Genomic DNA, 19,733 nt, shown 5'->3' with positions numbered 1-19,733 from the left:
CCATGCAAATATTCTTAGAGTCAACCTGTGAAGAGTAGGACTGAGAGAGATCTCTTTCCCTTTAGAGCCCTCATGGTTCCTATACCAGTCCATACCTCCAGGACAAAAAACCACCACAAACTTCCTGCAGCTAAGAAGATTCTTCCTACTTATGTTACTTCATAATTCTTGTTTACGAGGACACCTTTTTACTGTTTTATACATTCCTCTGAATCATCTGGCTCTGGCCTCTGTTGGAAACAGGGTATCAGAATAGATGGTCCATTGATTTCATTCTGTAGGGCAGCTCCTATTCTCCTACAGCTTGGAAATCAGTCTCTTCAAATTGTTGTGGGGCAAGTTAGATTTATGGCCCCAAGCTGGAAAATATCGTTAATAAGCTATCTCCCTGTGAGAGAGGCAGCACCATTTACGGAGTCAAGATTATAAAAAAGCAATTTTTTCAGTAAGTCATTTTAAGAATAATCATCTGTAAATATTTATTTAGTGCTCTACGGTTGCAGTCATAACTAATCACTTGAATGTTCATTTAACCGCCAACTAGAAATATACAAGCCCTGAATCAATCTTTTGTAAGGAAGCAGGTCCAGTTAGTAGGTTTCAAGCTGTATCCTTAACACTGTCTCCAATGCTGGTGTCCACACTTCAGAAAGGATGTTGAAAAACTGGAAAGGACTGAAAGTCAGAAAAGAGCTACAAGAATGATTTGAGATCTGGAAAATATAGCAGGCACTTTAATCTAGCCAAAAGGTCACAATGAGATCCAATGGTTGGAAGCTGAAGCTAGACAAATTCAGACTAGAAACAAGGCCCAAGTTTTTAGCAGTGAGCATAATTAAGCACTCAAACAACATACCTAGGGATGTAGCGGATTCTCCACCACTTGAAGTCTCTAAATCAAGATTAGATCCTTTCTAAAAGAGATGCTATAGATCAACCAGACGTTATGGGCTTGGTGGAGGAGTTACTTGGTGAGGTTCTCTGGCTTGCGTTATGCAAGACAGAAGATTAGAAGATCATAACGTTCCCTCCTGCCCTTAAAATCTATGATGTGATGAATCTTTCTGAGCAATGCAAGTTTGCTTGCAGCTTGGAATGCATATTCCTGAAATGTGCAGTATGAAGGTATTAAATTATCACATTATGCTAGTCACCCGCCTTCTTTGACACAGGCAGACACAGTTTAGTGGCACTTGCTCTGATACAGCTAAACATCTTCAAGTGAAATAGTCTGCAGGAAACACTTGGTCCCCAACGAAATCTGTTTCATTTCACTCCTTTTTAACAGATTTTTTTTCCCAGAGGTATTTTTCTGGGAAAAAGCAGTTGCTAACCAGAAAACATTTCTAGGCAGCTGTGCCATGCATAACATTTCTGTAGGTTTCTAGAGTCCACGCCTTACTCCAGTGGCAGGCTGGCATGGAGCCTAGGTTTGTTGGTATCCAGGTAACTTCAAAGCCAGCACAGACAGAAGAATGAACTGTAAGGGAGAGAAACAAACAAGAAAAAAACAGCTGGGGATTTTTTTTATATCCTCTTAATTCTTTAATCATTCTTCAAGTTCCAGTGGGCTGGAAGAGGTTAATGTCTACCTGGGGTGGGTCTGTGTAATAATAATGCATGCCGCATCCCAGTCATGACATCAGGCATTACCGCATACTGGCCCTGCAGCACAGCTTATACTGCCTGATGCCATGATTAGGATAGCAGCGTCAGCTCAGCTCTGTCCCAGCTGTTGACATGCCATGCCATGCCATGCTGCACCCATGACAGCCCACAGGGTGACCCCAGTCATTTCTTCATTCCTCCCTCCCATGGGAGAGGTGGGATTTGCCCGCTGGGCTATGCCTGTTTGACTCTCTCTCCCTTCTCTGCTTTGCCCCGTCTCCCTCTGCCACCACTGCTGTTTGCCTGGCAGAGGCGGGAGACGTGTGGGAAGCACACAGCTGGGAAACAGGTGCTGAAAGGAAGAGCAAATACTGGGCAGGACTGAAAAATTAGGAAATAATCAGGAGACCTTGGAGATAACGACCCAGCTATAAAGTGAAAGAGATACAGTCAGGGTGCGATTGCTCAAGGTAAAGGCTGCTGGGAGCTGTTCCAGCACCACTGGGTGATAGGGACCTCGGCTCAGGCTAAGGAGACAAAAACGTTTCCAAAACAAGAGGGGTGCCAAGATAGAAGTTCTTTGACTTTCAGAGCTGCACAAGGACATAAATAATCACCTGCTTTGCACTGGGCAGAAGGATGCCTAAACCTGGTGGTTGATACGTGAGCAAAAGAGGTCAGCACAGGAAAAGTACGCAACAGAAGGGTAGATGGTGGCTCCAGACTCCTCTCAACTCACAGAGCGATCACTGGCTGGGAGGCCTCCCCCACTTCACGATGGATCCCCCAGGGCAAACAGGTATGTCAGCTCAACACCCTGTGCATGCTGCTGCTTCCACACACGCTGGCACATCCGAGCACAGTGCCAACTCTCTTGCATTGCTCTCTGCTCAGATTGCCTCTGTCTGTCTGTCTGGATTATCTGCCAAATCCTGACTCTCAGGGAAAACAGCAGCTTCAGATTTCAAGTGTGGCTCCTTGGCGATTTGTTTCCTAGCTACAGGTTAATAGAAACGTTTGGAATATTCCACTTCTGACCCATAATCACAGGTTAGGGATCTGAAAGCCCTGGGGATGCAGATCAGCTCTGTATTCCAGTTGCTATCATAGGCTGGGAGGGTTTTGCCTATTGGATTCTATGTGAGAGTGAGTGGGTGGATGAGAGAGGGGATGAAAGTCGCAGGGGGCTGAAGCACTTTCGCAGACAGAAAAATCTCTGACCCCAGTGTTTTAGGCAGAGAAATGGATTCTGGATTAGACCCCAGAAATCACAGCCATTTCCCTTGGACTTGCCATGGTGTTCCTGTGACTCACAGTTTGTCTGCATTTCTGGGATTTCTGCTGCTTTACTCAACAACCCCAGGAGCAAACAAGTCTCAGACTCAGAACGGCATGTTCCACCTGCTAAAATTGCAATAGCAAAAATGGCCAGATTGAGATCAAGGACCAGAGGAGAATGGGGCATTTCCCCAAGGGTCTGTGATTGGGTGCCAGTCACTCTTAAAGTACACATGAGAAAGACTTTTGGGAAAGTTGGTGGAGGACAAGCAAGGACAATAGCCAGAAAGTTTCATGAGCTGCTCCAGGACCACCTGGTATGTACACAGGGGACAAGAATAATAATTAGAGCTGACTGGAAAAATTCCAACTAAACACTGTTTTGTCAGAATTTGCCCATTTGGAGAAACAGAAATGTGCTGCAGAGACAGTCGGAGTTTGCCGAAGTTCTGATGGAACCCAGACAGGGTTCCAATGGAGGCCTGGCTGCCAGGCAGGTTTTGAAGGCAGGTTTTGCTGGAGAGCTCAAGCTTCTAAGGGCCGCAGCTCTGGGGCAGCCAGCTTTGTGGACTGTCCCAGACTGTTTACTGGGGAGGGTCTCCTGGGGTCCATAGCAATCCACCAAGTGGACTGCCCCAGAGCTGGGACTCCATTCCCTTCGTGAAGAATTTTGAAATATTTGGCTTTCGTTCCTAATCAGAACAAAACCAACTTGTGGCCTATCTAAATCCTGCCTGTCTGCACTCAGCTCTAGTAGACATAATAATACTGTGATCTTTTACAAAGCAGTGTATCCACAGATCTGAAAGCAGGGTGGGTCGGTATCATTCCCCCCATTGCACAGAGAGGGAAGCTACACCACAGAGGTGATTTGCCAAGGTCACACAGCAGGTCCTCGGCAAAGCCTGGAAGCCAGGTCTCCTGGTTCCCACAAAGCAACCTCTAGCTGAGCCATCATTAGATCAGTCAGGCTGCAGAGCCAGGGTGGGCAGACTACTCGGCTGATTTTTGACTCATGCCAGGCTGGGCTTTGTATCCATACTCCTCCCTGGTTGGCTACATTATGTCCACACTTAGCAACACTAACAGCACACTGAGCACGGAAGCTGGCGTAGGGACCAACCAAAACAAGTCACAAGCATCTTCATTCTCCAGTGGCTCTCAGGTGTGCTCATTGCACAAAGGAAATGGAAAACCAAACAGTCACACAGCACCTTTCCCACATGGAAAACCCTGTACTCCCTTGGTGCAGGCACCTGGCCTTTCTCAAGCAGTTTCTCCTTCTGCTTTGCAAGAAGCTGTTCTTATAGAGTTCCCTGCCTCTCCCCCTCTACCCCCAAGTCTGATGGAGCCATTTCTCCCCAGCCCTACTTCATCACTTCCCCGAGCCCCTGCGTGAGTGTGAGCAAAGGGTTAATCCCTCTCTTACTGGAAATTAGGGCTCTGGCCCCCAAAACACACACTATTATTCAGCTATTTCCTTCCCACTCTGGCCTAATAACCCTATACACAAATACGTGCCATGTGCGAAACTAAAAAGAGGCAGCTCCTCCGTATCTGAGGATCCTGGGAGAAGGCAGGGGAGAGGCAATTTAAGCAGCTGGCTGAGAGGTGAAAAGTCTCATGACAAGAGATCAGTTACGCAATGGGTAGAGCTGCTGGGCAGGATGAGCACAGCACCATTGTACTGTGCCTTTGGCAATGCTAACTCCCCACAAATGCGCTGGGATTGTAGACTCCTCGGGGCAGTGACTTTTTTGTTCTGTGTTTGTACAGCACCTAGCATAATGGGACCCTGGTCTGTGACTCGGGCCGCTAGATGCTACCATAATACAATAATAATGGGCCAGTCCTGGTTTAATGGAGGGGTGATGCTTTTCTATGTTGCATTAAATTCCAGTTCTTTTCACTAGTGGAGAAGCAAATCCCAGTTCTTTCTAATGTTTTGGGAGTCATTTTTATCCTCCAAGACCCAAATTCTACACACACACACACACATCTTATGTGTAACAGTAACACACAGCTTTGCAGGACTCCTTTTCAGTAGCATGGTAAAAGAGGCTGGGGTTTAACGTTGCCTTCCCCACCAGCTGTGCTTAGTTCACACAACTGGAGACTTATGTAAACCAAGAGAAAGAAAAAGACAGAATAGTAGCTACAGCAGGTGTCTGCTCTCAGATACCCACAGCACAACAGAGAGGAGCAAAGATGAGATCAGCAAATGGTTCTCATTAGGTCGGTGATTATTCTTCCATATCCTCTGGCTGGACACCCCATCCCAAACCAGACAAGTCTCTGCAAAGGACTCTTTATAGTAAGAAGTGCTGCCAGGCATTCCAGGTATAGCTATAGAGATGCATTTGCCCTGTTGCCAGACATTCCAGGTACTTCCTGACATTCTACTGGCATGTAAAGAGGACGACCAGCCACCAGAGGGTTGGACGCTTCCTGTTTGTACACACAGAAGCGCCTGCCCTGCAGTGCAACATTCGCAGCTTCCCCTGGTACCTTCAGACAAGGAAGAAACTGAACACTAGAGCTGGCTGGAGAAGGGAATTTCTGTCCTGCAGGAAATTCCAACATTTCAAAAGCTGTTTTCATTCCGAATTAGGAACAAAATGGCAAAATTCTGAATTTAGCACAGAACTGAAATTCTGAAACGTATCAGTCTGGAAACATCAAAATGTTTCATTTCAATCACGTTAAATCATTTCATTCTGATGATGTCAAAATAGTGTAATATAATATTAAATATAATGTTAAATGTAATATATCATATTAACATTCAAATAATCTGCTTCTGTTTTGCCGGGTTATTAATTTCCATTTTTTGGGTTTATTTTGTAGCAATTTTTGCATTTTATGTAGATATCCAAAAATTGGGAATTTCAAGGCTCTCTTTGTAAATACTGTAATGAATAATGTATATAACATACATTACTCAGTATGGTAGTATATAACGTAATGCATAATCTCTTTGCAATGCTCCCTAGAGCACTTTAATGTAGTACTCTTTCAAACAACGCACTTGGGAGCCTTTAGTGCACACCAGCAGGACCTATATGGACCAATTTATGTGCAACACCTTAGTGCACTTTAGAAACCACACTCCTGTAGCCTGCATTACTGCTCCATCTAACTAGAACGTGTTTGTCTACTCAAGCTGTGAAGCATACTCCCAGCTGTAGGGTAGATGTGCCCACAGAAGCACATAATGGAAACACTCAGCAGATGTCTCTACAATTCCACAAAGCAGGATTTAGATCCCTGCTGAGAAGCATTTGACTTGAACCTCAGACGAATCTGAAATCAGCCCTGGTTTGACTCTGATCTGCATGTGTAAACCAGCTGTAATTTGTCCTAACTCGGCTTGTGTTCACAAAGTTCTCATCAGAGCTGCATGCAAACTTTTCTGCTGCATCTGGGGATCCAGGAATATTCTGAGGCTGCTCCTCATGTTCTCCAGAGAGTTTTGACACAAAACTAGGTTCTCCAGGAAAAATCACATAGTAATTCCAATATAGCCACACGTCCTCTATCTGGTTTGTGCAAACTTGAACCTCTCCTCTTACCGTACAATTGGGAAAAGGGTTCTCTTGAGCCAAAGCCTTTCCAAATAACAGGACTTGCAAATCTATGTGAAATGCTTCTGCCATACAAAATGGCATCTTGACTTGTGCTAAAGAGCTCATTGGAAAATGACCAAGGTTCCTAACATGTCCAGGTGTGAGACCCAGCAGAACTGAACAAAACAGTTCACATGAGCATCTAGGGAAGTATGTGAAGTTTGGGTCTGAAAGATGCAGTTACCTCCCACCTGAGACACCAGTTTCTCTGCAACTCAATGGGACAATCTTGGAGCTCCACCACATCCCACCTTTAGGAACAGCAACCCTTCCATGAACTGTAGCTCCTGTGTCACCAGTCAACCACTTACACCTCACCCTGCCTTCAGTCTCCTGAAGGTACAAACTAGTCTTCTCCTCCAAGTTCTTATTTCTAAATGCAAAAACATGAAAAATGGCCTCATGCTTTTAAATAGTGAATTTGAAGTATATACGCACTTGGATGTTTTATACTGACCATGTACAGTGTTTAAGAGACTATACTCTTGAAAAGATAGGTCACTATGGTCAAAAAAAGAGAAAGAAGCTTAGATATTAAGATTTTAGGCGCCTTACGATATGATAGATAGATTCTACACATTTATTCTGCATGGGGAAGAAAGCCCAACATACTGCACTAATGGATTTAAACAATTCATCAAGCACACCAAAATCCCACCACTGAAGAGGGGAAAGATAGTCCTATGGTAGTCCAGTGATAGTCCAGTAGTAGCCTGAGTCTTGGAAGACCAGCATTCAATTCCCTGCTCTGTCACAGACTTCCCATGTGAGCTTGGGCAAGTGACTTAGCATCTCCATGCCTCAGTTTACCATCTGTAAATTGGCGTAATAGCACTTCTCCATCTTGCGAGAGGTATTACAAGGTTAAAAGCATTCAAGATTATAAGCTGCTTAAATTTATTGTGGAAAGAGTGGTCCATATAAGTATCTACATATAGGGGCATTTTAGCAATTTTCTCCCATCACACACACACCTCTGCTTGACAGAAGAGGCTCACCAGACCCCAGCGAAATAGAAACCCAAGAACAGAAGCATGCTTTTTGCCTGCTCCTACAATATTGCATTTAGAGATGCAATACAATATTTTGTCATTTTACTGTGAGCTTATTGAAGTTCAAACTGAAACAAGACGCTCTACAATTTTATCCTGACCAAAAAACCTACAAAAATCCTGAACATGTAGCCTGTGTAGCATATTCTATGCACATTTCTATACCATTCCCTGTTTTAACTGGGCTATTTTTAGAACCTTATCTTGCCAAGACTGGAAAGGGAAAAGAACCCTTCTAACCGCTAAAAACGTTACATGACACTGAAAGCTATGTCTGTGTTGCAAATATCTACAGAGGACCAATTCTTCCAGCCCCAGCAGCAGGTAACAAAGTGTGCATGCTGGGTTTCAGTGACTGACCTCTGAATGAAATCCTTATGCCAGCTCTGATTAAAATCTGGGCGAGTTCACATTAAGTGGATTGAACCCAGATGTTCCAGCTGCTACCATATGGCCAGAGGTGGAGATAAAGTTATTACATTAGATAATTATTACTGCCAACAAGTCAAATGGGCAGCTCAGCCCTGTACCATTCCCAGGTGATGCTTGTGTTTGACTTTTGGTATAAAGAGGTTAGTCAGTTTCTTTGGAAACAGCAGATTTCCAAGTTTCTCTAAAAACACAACTGAATTATTTTCACAAACATTTTTCCCCTCTTAATTACTCAGACTAGCATCTGGCCATCATTCACTCACACACGCACTACATTGCACTCCATCCTTCATATGCTTCAGTCCTGTTCATTCAAACATTTGTAAATTTCATTTTATGATTTTTCCGGGTTTTAACAAGGGAGAGGCATTGTTCAGAAATCTAACAAAGGGGCCCCTATTGGAAACTTTTAAACGATTTAAGCAAAGATTTCCCTTGAAAACCTTCAACCCCTGCTGGAAACCTCCAGGGAAATACTGTATTAAGAGCAATCACAGCACTAGGCCCCTCAAGGACCACAAACTGCCTGCAAGTGTAGCCTAGTTAGCACCAACGAAAGCATCTTTAAAGGCAACTCCCAAGCTCCAGCCTGTCTAATCTAATTAAATGTTTTTTAATTCTTCCTTTTCGTGGAATTTATGAAAGTGTTTGAATAACGTTTCCAGCTGAATGCAGTAATGGCCTGTCTGCTTAGACACAAAGTGTCATTTTACCAAAATTACCAAACTCTTCTGCATGCCTTCCAGATACAGAAGATCCATTCACTTCACTGAGCCATGCTCTGAGAGAAGAAAATCAAAGTTGAGAGTTACCAGGTAGATCTGAGAGCAGGATTTTGCTCTGGGTTTTTGCACAAATCAAAAGGCAAATCTAATGACATCCCAGAATGGACCTGCTTCTGAAACTCAATTTGTAATGGTAGTTCTGAACTACATGTTCAGTGCCTATTATTAATTCTTATTATTATTACAAAATCTGCTGTTCATTATCAAAGGCTCCTCTATAAGGTAAGGAGAAGCTTCTGCAGGGATAGGGTGACCAGATGTCCTGAATTTATAGGGACAGTCCCGATTTTTGGGTCTTTTTCTTATATAGGTTCCTATTACCCCCCCTCCCATCCCCTGTCCCGATTTTTCACATTTGCTGTCTGGTCACCTATGCAGGGAACTTTAATGTAACAACTTTAGCCCACATGCAATTGGGGCTCAAATGAGGCAGAAGTCCCACTGGCTTTCTTAGTGCGTGAATAGATCCTACATTCTCAATCTTAAACTGATACATTTCCTGGCAGCTGTGGTCCAAGTAAACCTGTATTAGTCCCAGGAGCTCGTCCCCCATGTCACTTTATATATGTGGTAGGCTCCTTTCAAATTACAGTGTTCCTTTGCACGCTAGCCTCCTGATGACTCCCCAATGATTCTCTGCACCATCACAAATGCTGCCCTGGCTCCATGCTGCACAATGGGAAAAAGCAAATAACTTCATGTTCTACGTCTGCTTAATTTGGTTTAGTTCAGATTATTGCATATTAGCACAGATACTACGAATGTATAACAGTCTAATTTTCCAAACGAATTAGCTGCATAATTGCTCTTGTGAAATGTACACATAACTGAATACCTAATTCTTCTGCATAATTATCATGATTCCATGCTTATGCAAATATATATAATTACCATCTGCCTATGCAATTATCCAGTTTGCATGTATGAGTGCAGTAACAGTGCAAACAAATTAAGAGCACAGTTATGTGCATATCTTGTTAGACAATCCAGACATTCTAATACTTGCTATGCTACATCACAACATGTATATGAGTTTGTATACCTCATTGTCAAATCAGATTCTGGATAGTATCTGCAGGAACCTTCCTAATACAGGCAGATGGTGAACATGCAGTGTTAAATCAGTTACCCACACAATTGGGAACATCTTACTGAAGCATAATCTCCAATGTGAATATAAAGAGAGCTGAAAAGTATTCCAGAGACAGAGTAGGTCCCCCGCATTATTCCTAAATTGCAACATACAGATTTTTGAGCATGCTCAGTTATTCCCAGCACCACATCGCCAGCGAAGAGCACTCCACATGGGAAGGAAAGAGTGGGGAGCCCTGGATTGCTGCAGTTTAGATCTGAACCTGGGTGGATAGCATAGGGTGGGAAGGCAGAGAAGAAAGTTGATTCTTGGCATACCAAGGTCTCAGGGGAAACGGGCAAAAGCTGTGCAGGGCATGTCCCTTCCTTCCTTCTCTCTGGTTTTCCTTCACACTGTATTCCCACTGACCAGGTACTTCATTCTTCAGATCTTTGCATCCTTTCTTTCTTCTCACTCAGGCAGTTTTTAATGCAGGAGAGATGCTGAGACTCTGCTCCTTCTGAGCTCTGGGGCCAGGACTTTGCTCCTGGGAACTCACCTCTCACCTCTTCTCAGTGATGCCTCCAGACCTGGCCCTTGGGAGCTCTTGCTCCCTTTGACCATGGTGTTAGATCTCAGATCCCATGAGCTCCTGCTACCTCTGAACACCATGTCAGGTCTTTGCTCCTGGCTTTGCACCAGCTTCCTATGAGCCTCTCCTTGAGCTTGGCTCCCAGGGGCTCCTGCACCCTCCAAGTGACATGCCAGGTCTCAGCCCCTGTGAGCTCCCACTCTCTCTGAGCACCATGCCCAGTCTCAGCTGTCTGCGAGCACCATTCCACGTCTTAGCTCCTGAGAGCGTCTGCTCCTCCAAGCATCATTCTGGGGCTCAGCTCCCCTGAGAATTAAGTTGGACTAACTCTTTATAAACTTCCCAGCTTTCCTGGGTGTCAGACTGAGCAGAGAGGTTGCAATGGCTAGGTTCTCTGATCAGGCAGACAGCAGCTCCTACATTTTGCAGGCACGTGGGGGAATGGAGAGGACTGAGCTAAAAGGGAATTTTCTTCTTAAGACATACACCTCTATCACCTCCCCCACACCATTCCCCTGACACCATGAACACTATGCACAAGTGCCCGCTATGCTGCTGGTGCTATACAAACAACTCATCATCACACCATCCTCTCTGTGTCCGGCCTGATTCTTAGCCCAGTTCATTATATCCAACACCTACCAACAAGACAAAGACATGGACAGCTCCTGTACCCTGACAAGCAGGGAGCTGGGAAGTGGGGTAGTAGGGAACATGCTGGATGGTAGCGCCTATGAGTCCCTGACATGGAACAGGACCCCCTTGTGCTAGGTGCTGTACCAACACAGAACAAAAAGACAGTTGCTGCCCCAAAGAACTCACAGTCTAGTTGTTCCCTTCTGGCTGCAGCAGGAGGCAGGGCCACTTGGAGTGGGCAGCTCCTAGGGGGCAAGAAGGATTTTGCACTGGAAGGGGCCAAAGGCGTGGGGACCTTTGGGCGCAGGGAGCCCCTAGCAGGATTGCTCCCCTCTGGCTGGCAAGGGGCATTGGGGTGGGGAGCTCCTAGGGGTTCAGGATCATTCAGGGGACACTGTGTTGGAGAGATGCAGGGGTTGGGGCATCATTCCCCTGTCTGGTACGGGGCACTGGGATGGGAACCCCCAGGGGTTTGCTCCCCTCTGACTGGCGGGGGGCACTGGGGTGGGGAGCCCCCAGGGGGTTTGCTCCCCTCTGGCTGGCGGGGGGCACTGGGGTGGGGAGCCCCCAGGGAGTTCGCTCCCCTCTGGAAGGCGGGGGGCACTGGGGTGGGAGCCCCCAGGTCTGGCTGGCGGGGGCACTGGGGTGGGTCTGACAGGCGGGGGCACTGGGGTGGGAGCCCCAGGGGCTCCCCTCTGGCTGGCGGGGGGCACTGGGGTGGGGAGCCCCCAGGGGGTTCGCTCCCCTCTGGCTGGCGGGGGGCACTGGGATGGGGAGCCCCCAGGGGGTTCGCTCCCCTCTGGCTGGCGGGGGGCACTGGGGTGGGGAGCCCCCAGGGGGAACCGGGGATCGCCCCCCACTCTCCGCTGGGGCACAGAGCAAACGACACGGGGGTGCCCCTCCGGTCGGTTACCGGGGGTGTCACCGCCCCGCGGGGATGGGGTTCGCGGGTCCGGCGAGGGGCAGCCCCGCGCCCCTGCGCCCACCGCTGCGTATTGCCCTGCAGGTGCCCTGCTGCCCCCGGAGCCCCTCACTCACCTCGGCCGGCTGGAGAGCGCGGAGGGGCGGCTGCGGAGCCGAGCGGAAGGCGGGCGGAGGACACCCCCGTGCTGCTGGTACAGGTGGGTGCTGCGCCCGGGGACCCCGCTCCAGCCGCTGGCCTGTCCTGGACTGAGTGGGGCTGGGGCAGCGGCCGCTGCATTTAACCCGGCATCGCGGGCGCGGGGCCCGCGGGAAGGAGCCGACCCCTCCCCCTTTGACACTGCAGCGAGCGGGGCTGCGGCGGGGAGAGGGGCCGGGCGGCGCCCCACCCACCCCCAGGGGCCGGCGCAGGGCGGGGGGCAGCTCACACCCCCACGGGCATCGGGCTCCTCAGCGGCTTTCCAGGGGGCCGGGCGCTGTCTGAGACAGAGCGTGACTCGAAAGAGATGCCCAGATCCGCCCGCGCACCTGCCAGAGTCCACATGAACGAGAGCGTCAGAGGCTGCAGAGAAGCGGGAACTGCCCTGGGTGCCCATCGAGCACTCACTGAAAACACTCTCACCTCTGCTGCCTAGACAAACGGGGGTTGCTTCCCCTGGTCTCCTACACAACGCTACAGAGTGCAGCGTCTAACTCTGCCACACGCCGGGATTTGGAGCTAACACACACCCAGCGCACGTGCAGGTCTAAACCCAGAGACAGCAATGCACATCTCTGCTTGCACTCACATGTGGAGCACCTACTGTTATGTATTATTAGTCCATGGATAGTTCAGATTTAGAATTATTTCTTGTCTTCGGAGCACTGATTTATTTCTGTGGGAAATGTACAGAATATTAATAAGATTTCTTTGGATTTTAATTGTAGTTGTAATTTCAAAGATAAAATATATTGCATACAATTAACCATCCAGTAGTGTGACACATATTTATATTCTCTGTATTTGTAAATAGACATCAAGCCTCAGCCGGTATAAATACCACAACTCTAATGTGCTGAGTTTTTTGTGCCTGTTTAAATTTGCAGCATTCAGGTCCATATCAACAGGCCCGCTGGCCCCCACTCTCATTTACACCAGTTATACAGTAACTGAATGGCATTACTCCTCATCTACACTAGCATGGATGAGAGGAGAATCAGGTCCAAATCTGTCCCACCAACTGTAAATGGCTATAACTCCATTGGTTTAAAGTGTTACTCCTGATTTACAACAGCATAGCTACATTGAATGAATTTAGACTGTCACAGGATGGGGCCCAGATTTGAGTCTGACTTCCTTCTTACGCATGCTGAGGTAAACCAGGAGTGACTCCACTGAAGTTAATGACGTTACATGAGTATAAACAAGACGGGATTCAGGCCCGGAGCATGTTGAAGTACAAATGATTTCTACAAATCTAAACAGGAATAAACTTGGCACAAGTTAAAGTGTAAGGTTCTGAGAGTACTTTGTTGCCCGGTACGTGAACTGGACTTTAATAGCTATAGAGTTTCACTACTTTATGTAGTGATGTGGTTAATTGTATGGAATTTCCTTGACAGGTCATAATCATATATCCATTTGATTTGTCTTGAGTTTTTCATGTTCATGCATGTACAGAATAGGATGGCAAGCAAAGGTGTGTGCTAGTGGAAATTTCAATCATAAAAAATGTCCATCATATTCAAACTTTATATAATTGAAAAATTATTCACACCTGTTCAGCTTTTATCTGGACTCAGCTTAAACAGTGTGGGAGTGGTTTTGTTTTTCTTCCCTATTCCATCATTGGCATGTGTTTGGAAAACCTTGTAACTGTGAAGGTCCCAAAGGAGAATGAGTGAGTGTGCCTGTCCAAATATACAAATTGCATTGATGTGGCGGTTTGGAGATCCCTGTAGGCAATGTTTGTGGATTAGAGAGTGTTTTGGAGGTCATAGATTCATAGATTTTAAGGACAGAATTGATCATTACAAACATCTGGCCTGACCTTCTGCATAACACAGCCCAGGTCAATTCACATACAATATTGTGACATCTGGCTATGGAGAAATTAGGCATTGACCAGTAAGACAGATTGGGCCAGATTCTCCATTGCGCTGCAGTTATTTACACCAGTGCAAAGGGGGTGTGAACCATTACCATTCTGATTTAGCTGCATTTTATACACACTTTGAACTGCTATAAATAACTGCCTGAGGTGCAGGACGGAGGAGAATCTGGCCTAATTCACTAGATCAGTTCCTCCCTCCACTGCTCAGGGAAACAGGTTAATAATGTATTACAGTAGATTTTCATGAGCCCCTCAGCACTGGGCAGGTGATATATGACTTAAGTAACTGGCTACATTCTGTGTTGGATAATTAACCTCCTGGGTGACCTAAGTTCCCTGGTGAATTTCAAGCGGCCACATTTTTTTCACTCCCTATTCTTAACTGTTGTGTAATGTTGGTGCTGCTGTACCTGGGCAGCACATTCCTCAACCTCAGAAAAGGCTGTAATTTTATTTGTGGGTGAAGCAACCAAAATATATCATTTATAAATACACATGCACACAAAACACATCAAGGTCTGGTTCTTCTGGATTAAAAGAGGTATTGAAAAGTTAGGGCTCCCAGTTACTGTAGGCTTCCCATCGACGTGATTTCTAATAACTTTTCCGTTCACACAAAATATAGCATTGATGCCATACAAAGGAGCAATGCAGTCAGCAGCTATTGCAAACACTCAGTAAAAGGCATAACACAGCCATGTAAAATGGGTTTCTTTTTACTGAGTCGTTCAGTTTCCATAACTGTATGAAACTATAATAACTCACTGTAACAGTGACTCCCAGGCAAGCTGCAATACAGCTGGATTCAGAAGGCAGAGAGGCAAAACAATCAATTCCTTCAACTGGGAGAAAGTGAAAATATAATCTAAGGACCCAGTCCTGCAAATCTTTCTCACAAGTAGTTCTTGTTCATGAGAGGTGTATTCACATGAGTAAAGTATTACATGACTAAAGATTTGAAGGATCATGCCCTAAACGTGTGGAACATTTTTTGATCTTCATAGACTTCTACTTTAGTTACAGAGAGACCAGAATAGCTGGATCATTACCTTTGCAGAAATGAGTGAATGTTAAATCTGCTAATGTGCATAGACAGCACATATAAACATTACTGCTATGGTTACAGACATAGAATAGCAATTTCTAAGACCCAGAAAGTACAATTTGTGCCTGTAAAACTGCACCCATATTTTTCTGCACCTGCCATCAATTGTGGGCACAAATATAAGTTGTAGGACAGATACCTGATTTGCCCCCACAAATGGAAGGGTAGGCTGGGGTACAGCTGAAACGCATTCCTGACGGGAATGCTTATTAAACAATAAATTGCAATTCTTGCTGAATCACTAGGGAGCATGTGATTCAATGGCAGGGAAGGCTTGGCACCAGGAGTGACATCTGAGCTGAATGTGCACCTTTGTTTTGTTTAATTAAAAAAACAGCCACCTTTATTTGCACAATATAAACCTAGGAGTCATGTCTGTGATAGGAGCAGCCAGCACAAGAATCCGCTTGCGTGTAAGAATAAAATGGAAGGTGAGCTTCAAGGCAGCATGTGCATGGCAAACATATGGTGTGTCACCTTATCTAGTGGGGAGAGGTGGGAGAAGGAAAGGAAGAAAAGCCCATTTGAACTGTGGAACGAATATAAAGTATTGAATGATGATACAGTCTCATGGAGCAGATCGTTAGTTACCCGATAGTTTATTGCTACCTATAAACTTCAGTTCCTAGTAGGGTTGCCAACCGTCCCTTATTTTTCATCTCTGTACAAGAAGATCAGGAGTTGCTGAGTGCTGCAAAAAGCAGCAAGAAATACCTCTAGTGAATGTAGGTGAGTGCTGTGTATTATTAATTATTATTAATAATGATATCAAGAGATGGGCTAAGGCAGGGATACTAAGAAAACAGACCCTTATTTTTGAAATACAGTGTTGACAACTCTAGTTCCTTGTCACAGCTCAAACCACATCTGATAATAAACTATAATTTAACCCTTTCCTGAGTCATTTTGAAAAAGATGGTATCTATTTCAAGAGGCAAGCAGAGCTAGCCTGAGTACAGTACATGCTATATTTGGGAGGAGGGGGTTACAAAAATCAGCCAACCAGAAAAAGGTCTTTGGGAGAGAAATCCTCAACATTATTTTGCTTCCAAACAATACTTCACTCTGTGCAAAGACATTTGATTCCCAGCTAGAAATTCAGGCACCGAAAAGGGGTTTTTAGAAAGAGCTCCAAGAACCCAGTTCTTGCAGCACTGCAAATATGATGCTGTAATAACACAATACTGTAACCAAGGCATTTTAAGAAGTCCATATAATACATGTCATACAGTGTGAATAATTCCCTATAACCCATAACAGTTAGTAGGTGCCAGAAAACTGCAGAGCAGGTCAGTTAAGCTCCTCTAGCAAAGGCCCTTTGGCTTTCACGAGGTAAATTTAAACCAGATGATGAACTGTGGGTGGTTGCCTCACCATTCAGAATGGTGAACACTATTTAAAAGTGCATCACTGAACAATTTAGTTCAAATATTTAGACAGCAATGGCTGCAGAGAAAGGGCAGGGGGACAGCACCTCAATTTCCCAAGTGCTCATTGTAGCTGATTCTGAGACTCCATTGTCAGATATCACATCTGCACAGTTGGAAAAAGTCTGCTCGTCTGTATCTGGGATGTAACTGCTTTGCCAGTCCTGCGCAGTAAATAACCACACATGGACAGTTATCCCACTATGCACTTCAATAAGCCCTGTGCAATCACCCACATACCCGTGGTCCTATTTGCAAAATGTTAAATAACATCACGTTCAATAGCCCTCTGAATGCACATTAATATCCCTATGCAAAAATATCCTCACATGAAAACCTGTGCAGCAGGAGTCATTCAATGATGATCCGCTCAACATGTCTAACTGCAAACCTTGTGGTTAATTCCACCTAAACAGTACTCCCTGCTGCTGCCTCCTACTCATCTTGTAGCTGTTCCCTGTTCTGTAATTGCCTTGGTTATTTTCACAGTTAGCAGTTGGCCTTGGTCACAGACTTCCTTTCTGCCTCCACCTGCCATTGGCATTTCTGGAACTCTCCCAAAGCAGAATCCACCTTTACAGAGGGTTTACAGACATCACCCCAGTTCCTTACCTCCCAACAAGCTCTGGCAATGATCCAGTTTCACAGTGCTGGGGAATCTCTCAAATCTGGAGCTATCTGATCCCCATGTAGGTGAATGAGAACTGTATGAAAATAGAATCCAGCAGCTCTGGAGGGGAGGGGTGGCTGATGGGAGCTTTGCCTCTTCTGCTGCTTAAGTGTTTTGAGACAGAAGAGTAAAAAGGGCTAAGCAGAAATCAGAGCATCATGTTTTTCCCCACTGATTTATGCTGCACAAATCTAGCCTTTGTCTCTGAAGCAGCTCCTTCCTCTTAAATCAAGATAGCTCCAGAGAATAATACTCCTCTTTGTTGTTGTTTCTTCAGCATTTGACTCCATGTCCAGATAATCCTTTTTACCTTCAACAAGGAGGAATGTGTATCTCTGAAGTTGGTCTCTGATCAAAGCTTATTAGGCAGACACAGAACCACGTGGCTAGAAAACTTGAAGAGCTTCAATGCTGGTGGCCCAACACTAGAGCTGGCTGAACCCATCAGCAGAGTCCTTCATCTGGGGCTAGACTGTCTGTGAATGAACCATGCACGTTGTCAGTCACAGCTGAGAGTTGAACTGGGATTCACAATTTTGCACCTACAGTACTGAAGGCCAGGCTGAGACTCTAAAAAAAAAAAAAGATCAGAGCCTTCGGGCCTAATTCTCCTTGTGTTTTTATTTGCACCAGTGTAAAGTGAGCATATAATGCTCTCAAATGGAAATAGCAATGATTTCACTTATTTGCACTGGCCTAAATGAATATACAAGGTGCAGGGCAATGGGGAATCAGTCATGCTTGTACCATAATTAATTAGGTGCTTCCCAGCCTGAGGTGGTGGAACTAAGAAGGACCAGGTGATAGCTTCATGGACGCCTGTACCTTATAGAAAGTCAGTGAGAGATCAGTCTGAATGGAATTGCAGAGAATGGTCAGACTCCTCTGGAAGGCCCTGAGCCAGGGTTTGTAGGAGACTGGGGGCTCCAGGGGAACCAGCCTGGGAGCCAAGTGCTTATCCCAGAGCCAGAAAGATTCTGAAAGGTAGCCAAAAAAGGGGTGGGAACAGGGCCCACAGGGTGGGCCAGAGAGAAGCCCATGAAAAGTAGAAGAACCTTTTTAGTTTGTGTTTGTGCCACTCAAGGAGGGTAGAAGTTTTGTTTTCAACTTAGCCAGAGAGCTAAGATGCATCTCCAGCACAGTGTATGGAGAGCTGAGGAGACCCACCTTGAGAAAAGAAACAGTCAGGAAGTGCTGTCAGCACCATGTTTGGCCAGCAGGAGGTACTACAGGGTGGTCATGCCCTATGACAGTGGTTCTGAGCTAGGGATACACGTACCCCTGGAGGTACGCAGAGGTCTTCCAAGGGGTACATCAACTCATCTAGATATTTGCCTAGTTTTACATAAAAAGCACTAGAGCAGTCAGTGCAAACTAAACTTTCATACAGACAATGACATCTTTATACCGCTCTATATACTATACATGAAATGTAAGTACAATATTTGTATTCCAATTGATTTATTTTATAATTTATGATTTTATGATTTATTTTATTATATATGTGAAAGTCAGCAATTTTTCAGCAATAGTGTGCTGTGACACTTTTGTATTTTTATGTCTGATTCTGTAAACGAGTAGTTTTTAAGTGAGGTGAAACTTGGGGGTATGCCAGAGAAATCAGACTCCTGAAAGGGTACAGTAGTCCGGAAAGGTGGCGAGACACTGCCCTATGATACAGACTCTCGGCGTGCAGGACATTTCAAGATGTTTCCTATCCATAACTGGGTGCAGTTCTCTCCCAGGGCAAAGATAGGCCTGCCCCCGGTGCAGGGTTAAATGAGGACAAAACTTGCAAAGGCAAATTGAAGCTCAAACTGCACATTGCAGTATGGTTTTTCAGCATTACATATGAGGCATATGATGACATGGAATGGATGCCAATGTTATGTCAATCGCTAGCTCACTTCCATATTAGTTAGCTTTGGCCAGGCCTTGGTATAAACCATTAAATAGATATAGAAGATTGAATTAAGTCATGTGCCAGGATTAAATAACTAATATTAGTGTAATGGAGTGTGTTGATTGGTAGCCAGGGACAAAGTTGTGGACAAAGTTCTACAACTGGATCAGAAGCAAACATCTGTAAAAGTTTTGAAGAACATCTGATGAGTAGTATTGGCACTGGGCTCTGGCAAAAAAGCTAATAGGCAACTGACAGTAAATAATGAAGTGAAGTTGTCTGCAGAGAACTGTCACTGTGATTACAAAATAAAGCCTCTGCGCTAACAACTGCAGCCCATGTATCGGTCTCATCAGTAAAAACAACACATCTGGTTGCCAGTGAATATCAGTTACAGTTCGTGCTCGGCAGTTATGAATAAACTCAGCAGACATAAACCCCTCACTTCTCAGATACAAAGCAGCAGCTAATGTTATCAGGTGACCCAAGGCCAGATCATCAGCTCTATAAATCAGCATCGCCATATTGACTTC

General features: G+C 45.4%; 2 protein-coding genes across 4 annotated transcripts in view; one reads left to right on the top strand and one right to left on the bottom strand.

Annotated features, from left to right (window-relative positions):
* The window catches only part of MATN4 (matrilin 4), a 35,195-nt gene extending 17,937 nt beyond the window's left edge, over positions 1-17,258 (bottom strand). Inside the window, exons 1-2 of one of the 3 annotated variants that reach the window (XM_039499097.1) lie at positions 12,120-12,320; positions 11,268-11,326 (exon numbers count right to left, since the gene is read on the bottom strand). The gene's annotated coding sequence lies outside the window, so the exon portion shown is untranslated. Of the gene's footprint in view, positions 1-11,267; positions 11,327-12,119; positions 12,321-17,239 lie in introns of those variants that run through there. The other 2 variants (XM_039499098.1, XM_039499096.1) reach the window with 2 other exon arrangements.
* Positions 2,085-19,733, top strand: part of RBPJL (recombination signal binding protein for immunoglobulin kappa J region like) — a 37,527-nt gene continuing 19,878 nt past the window's right edge. The window contains exons 1-2 of the mRNA XM_039499099.1: positions 2,085-2,407; positions 12,088-12,202. Coding sequence (XP_039355033.1) covers positions 2,386-2,407; positions 12,088-12,202 — 137 coding nt within the window. The 5' untranslated portion in view covers positions 2,085-2,385. The remainder of the gene's footprint in view (positions 2,408-12,087; positions 12,203-19,733) is intronic.

The sequence above is a fragment of the Mauremys reevesii genome, linkage group 13, assembly GCF_016161935.1.
Source record: "Mauremys reevesii isolate NIE-2019 linkage group 13, ASM1616193v1, whole genome shotgun sequence".
In the NCBI taxonomy this organism is placed as follows: Eukaryota; Metazoa; Chordata; order Testudines; family Geoemydidae; genus Mauremys; species Mauremys reevesii.
The sequence above is the reverse complement of the archived record's forward strand: the minus strand, read 5'-3'. Positions and strand labels throughout refer to the sequence as shown.